This window comes from Apaloderma vittatum, unplaced genomic scaffold (assembly GCF_000703405.1).
Source record: "Apaloderma vittatum isolate BGI_N311 unplaced genomic scaffold, ASM70340v1 scaffold356, whole genome shotgun sequence".
NCBI lineage: Eukaryota > Metazoa > Chordata > Aves > Trogoniformes > Trogonidae > Apaloderma > Apaloderma vittatum.
Window position 1 is genome coordinate 22,283 of NW_009719756.1, and position 5,377 is coordinate 27,659.

General features: G+C 38.1%; 1 protein-coding gene across 1 annotated transcript; it reads left to right on the forward strand.

Moving 5' to 3' along the window:
• Positions 1–690: 690 nt before the first annotated feature.
• RGS1 (regulator of G-protein signaling 1) lies at positions 691–3,669 on the forward strand. The gene is made up of 5 exons (XM_009870741.1): positions 691–794; positions 1,178–1,261; positions 1,924–1,985; positions 2,556–2,719; positions 3,484–3,669. Exons 1-5 carry the CDS (start codon positions 691–693, stop codon positions 3,667–3,669), a joined length of 600 nt encoding a protein of 199 aa, XP_009869043.1.
• Positions 3,670–5,377: the final 1,708 nt, after the last annotated feature.

Genomic DNA, 5,377 nt, shown 5'->3' on the forward strand with positions numbered 1-5,377 from the left:
ATCAAATTAAATAAACACTTGCCACTTCAAAGTACTTTCCTATGAAAAACCACTTTTAAATATTTTCACAGCACGTGTTGAAACAAATCTATCTAACATGGTATTCTAGCTCAATGAGCAACTGGTGACTTGCAAATAGCTTGTTGCATATGGAACCTTAGTACTAGCATATCTTAAAATACTTTTTTCTAGTATTCCACTGAGCCCATCTAATCAATTGTAAAGCATGAAATTTCAGAGCAAAGGCATGTAGCAGGTGCGTTTTGTCAAGATAAAACTGCAATATTTGCAGCCCATTTGATAAAATGAAGAAACATTTCTGATTTGAAAGTACCAATGAGAAAAGGACAAGAATTCAAAATTCTACAGGGGTGTTTTGGGGTTTTTTTTTTGGTATCACAGACATACACAGACACAGAAAACAAACCCAAAGTAATTCAGTCTCATCCGGTTTAACCTCAACCACGAGACACCGCTGTCTGTTTTCTTTCTCAAAAGACTCACGTCATTGCACTCTGAAAAAAGGGAACTTCCACAGCTTGTGGGGAGGATACTTGATAAACAGACCTGTTCACATCAACTAGCAGGGCTGCCTGCGTCAATAAAAGGCAGTAGCAGAGTCAGTGAACTTGCATTTGGTGGCTGGAGGATTATCGTTGCAAAAGTAGCTTCACGTTAGGGCTAAGTAAAATGCTAGGATTTTTTTTCCTCCACAATAACATGAGTGAACTAAATGGAAAAGAAGATTGCAAGCTTGCAGAAGGTAAAATCCATAAAAAGAAGCAAAAGGCTTTGTAAGTATATACATCTTAGCTTACACTCTAATGGATTAGAAGTGAAAATAACGCTAGAATCTTGGGGATTAAGAATTAGCACTGTGTGTTTGGGCTAAATGACTGCAAAACCTGCTCAAAGCCTGTGACTACAGCATCATTAAAAGCAGCTTGAGCTGATGCCTATCAGTGAACTGATTCTCTTAAGTAATTGGAAGTAGATTTTGGATACAGTGGGAGCCCTTTAGTATTTTTCAAAGAATTTACTTGGATATGGAACTTCGCAGACTCCCGTTGTAGGACTGAGCTGTCTGCCTCTGTTTAAAAGTGTTAAGAAACTTAAGTAGAATTGAAATGCAACTGCAAGGTTATGGATTACAAGGAAGTTTGTTCATTGGTTTCAGCGGTGCAGATCTCAAAAATTATTTGAAATGCATGGTACCACATATCGAATCTGGGATCAAGACTTCTAACTCCAGAAATGTCGTGTAAGTACTGAGATAGACTAAGGTGTAACAAAATGTAACTGTAACTAGATTACTACTTAGTAAAACTATTTTAGTAATTTCTAAACGACCTCTTGAGCAACAAATATTATAATAATGCCTAGAATTTCCAAAATACAAAAGACGTGAATGTTAGGAAGTAGAAGCTATTAATGGAGTTAAGGATTTTTTCTTAGTAATGTGATATGATGTTTGCATCAGAAAATGAGGGAGAAGACACCTCAGTAAATCTATTTTTTCAGAGGGACATTGCATCCATTCTCTAAAGATTTACGAGAAATAATGCTTCACTCTTAAGTGAAGAGCAGGGGTATTGCCATTTGTATTTCAGGAATATAGAAACAGAAGTACAGATATAAATTTCTCATATCATATGTGGTCATAATTACAGTAGAAGTCCCTCTTTCTGGGAACAGAATTCAGGCTAGCATCATAATTCTTTGATTTTCCATCTCTCCAATTATTTTTCTTACACGTGGGTTTGCCTCCAGGGTGCCAGAATATGGGAAAGCCATAAATTTAATGAATATCTGGTACATATTCCTAGAATAGAATAATAAATTATAAAATGTGTCTTCTTTAAACATGCAAACAGAAGCACATGGTTTGTTGCCTAAAGTCTTTTCTTCTTCTTGTCATCTTAGGCTTTCTGCGGAGGAAGTAATACAGTGGTCCCAGTCTTTGGAAAAACTCTTGGCCAGCCAAAGTAAGTCTACTACTTCAGTATGACCTTATTTTTATTCCACAAGGATGAAATTTCATCTAATCTCACCGAAGAGGCAAAGATGCAGTATTCTGCAAACACTGCCTGAGAATGTTCAGTTGCATTATAGTTATCTGTAGCTCCAGTGCAGCATGGCTACTGTTACAGCTTTGCTTCCAAGTTTCTGTTTTCCCTTCTATTTCCTACTCCCAGCATAGCAAATAAACTCCAAACATCTCTGTTCAGTGCTTTCTTATCACTCTCTATCCTTGCATAACACTTCAGTCTAATTTGAAATTTTCTCTCTGTTGTACCCTAAGACAATCCATTGAGGGAACAACTAGAACTGATTCATGTGTTTTAGTACTCAAGGTCTAGATCTAAAACCACTGAGGATATTTAGGAAGACTCCTCCTCAATAGTAGAATATCTATAGTATGTTAATTAAAGAAGAAGGGTGTATTTTGGGAAGATTCTTTAACAGAGATTTCAATACAACTCCTGCTATTTATTTTATCCTCCACAGTCACAAATATCATGCTATAAACGATGATGCATTTGTATTGGCCTTAGGTGGTCAAGGTATCTTCCGGGAGTTCCTGAAGTCAGAGTTCAGTGAGGAAAATATTGAGTTTTGGCTGGCTTGTGAGGATTACAAGAAAACCAAGTCTGATCACTTACATGACAAAGCAGAGAGGATCTATGAGGAGTTTGTTCAGTCAGATGCTATTAAACAGGTATGTACAAAGTTAACCTGTGCAGTGTTAAAGCACAAGGATTCTGGAAATCACAAGACAGAAGATGAGATGTTCATGCATTTATTCAGTTACACAGGATGAAGACAGACAGAGGTTTTTAATGAGTGTACTTGCACTGTTACTGTCTTAAGCCGGGAGATGATCAGATCTCACAAGCAGAGTCACAGGATTCAGGCCAGTACTTGGGAGCACCACTAGCAGAAGCTCAGCAGAGGCACCAGCAGCTCGTGATGTTCTCAGAGTCAGCCCAGACTGAATTACTGCTGGTGTGTTGAGTCGGATACATAGAGAGAACAGTGCTAGTAGGAGAGCTGTGAAATATTTCTTGTCTTTTAAAATACAGGGGCATCCTGGAGAATTAAAAGTTGTGTATGTTGATTGTATTTCAAATTGGAGATCCTCATTCTGCACAAGAGTTCTCCTATTGTTTCAACTTTAGATGTAATTGAGGCTTACTCCATCGTTGAGTTGTATTGTCTCTGACTCCATAAGGAACTGCATTGCTATGAGTAGCAAATTCTGTGCATAATGGATATAAACATTAAAATTCCCTAATTTTCTGTTTCTGATATTCATAGAATCATAGAATGGCCTAGGCTAGAAGGGACCCTAGAGATCATCTAATCCAATTGAACAATCACACTGAATTCTAAAGCTGTGAGTTTGTTTATTGACAAGAAGTGATAGATATAGAAAGGCCGTGCATTTTGAGATGTCAATGACATTTGTTTTTCACTTTCCAGATCAATATTGACTATCAGATGAGGGAAGCAACAGCCAAAAGAGCTCAAGACCCAACTCACACAAGTTTTGATGAAGTCCAGAAAACTGTGTACATACTCATGGAAAGGGATTCATATCCCAGATTTCTGAAATCCAAAGCCTACCTGAACCTTTTGACCCAACTGCAGACCAGCACTTCAAAATGAAGTGTTTTAGGCAGTGAAGAGCCAAGTAGACTCTATGTCAAATATCCTGGTGAAGAGATCCTTCAGCATGGTTGGATCTCAGTGAGAAGAACCCCTGCCCTAGGAGGAGGGGTGTGAGGGAGATGCAAGCAGCTCCACAGCCAAGAGAAACCAGGATAAAAGCTGAAAAGACTATGAACAAGGGCGAGAGCAGCACAGGAAGAAAATCTTCTCCTCCCATATGCCATGGAGTCAAGACAGGATATGGATACTATTTATTGTTTGAACTACACTGTGAATGTTGAACCAAGGCTTAGATCCCAAAGAAATGCTGGTTATTAGGAAGTGCAAGACCAGCAAGCTGAGTGTTGGGAAAAGATTACCAAGTTCAGAAGAAAAATAAGGTTGACTGATGGCCTCGTGCATAACAAGAAAATGCCCAGACAAGACTGATTAATGGCTTTTCAATCTGTGAAGTGTTAATAAGTGTGAGTGCAGCTCCATGATGCTATTGTGCTATCTAAATATATTATAAATTGGCATATCTTAAAACTGATGCATTTTAAATTATGTAAGAATGACATAAGCTGTACTTTCACTAAGTTCATATTCAACAGGCAGGTATGTAGCATCTTTTCTGTTTAACTTATTGCAAAATAATAAGCAAGTCTTCAATCAAATCTACTTAAAAATAAAGTTTCACGGTCATTTTACGTGTTATGTGATCTATCCATTGTAATTACACGTGGTTCCCTTCTGTCCCACTATGCCACTACTTTTCTGTATCCAAATATTAATTTTCCCCACGCTACTTTTTCTTTTTTTTTTTACCCATTTAGTAGAAACATATTCTTTCTTACGTGGAGTAGGTGCTCCTGATTTACATAGACCCATTCTCATGACCCCCCCAAAGCAGGAAAAAAAGAAGAAAAGAGAAGCAGGTCTTCATTTCCTTCCTATTTTCATGCTCCCCCAGCACTCCCAAGTCAAGCCTTAAATACAGAAGCTGTTTAATCATTAACCCCACAGTTCAATCTACTGATGATGTGTTGAGCAGAGCAGATCATCCATGCTTGCTTTAGTTTCACCGCAAACTTTGCATTAAATTTACTCTAAAACCATGTAATGTTATGAGTAGCCTATAGCACCACTAGCAGGTAGTGATGAGAACCAAAGTAAAAGAAAACTTAAAATTATGCTTGAACTATGTAACTATGACCATGAGCACTACAAAATCTGAAGTGTTTAAGACCTTGTGACATCAGAGTTCATAACAAAAACAGATCAAAATGTTCCCTGGTCTTACTGAGTTACAATCATGAGACACAGCTATTACATGGGTGACAATACAAGATTTTATCTCACTCTTACAAATTTTCCACTTTCCAAAATAACATGAGCTTAGTCAGGGACACTCCATTATTCTGTACACCAAATGGAGAAGCTGTAAACCCACAGACGTCACCTCATGGGGATGAGCAGATCATGTCTGTCCACCCTTTGGGGAAAATGGGATCTCCAAGGGAGGACAAAATACTCAATGTTACAAGCAAAACCATGCTGGAAGGAACACAGCTAAGTGACAGCTGCTACCAGCTTCTGTCACCTGTTGTAGCTAGAAGCCAGTGCAAATCACATCTTCCTACTTTCAAGGCCAGTAAGACGTAGAACAAAAGAATCCGGTCTTGCAGAATTATTTTCCTTTAAATATCTATACCTGGTAGAGTTT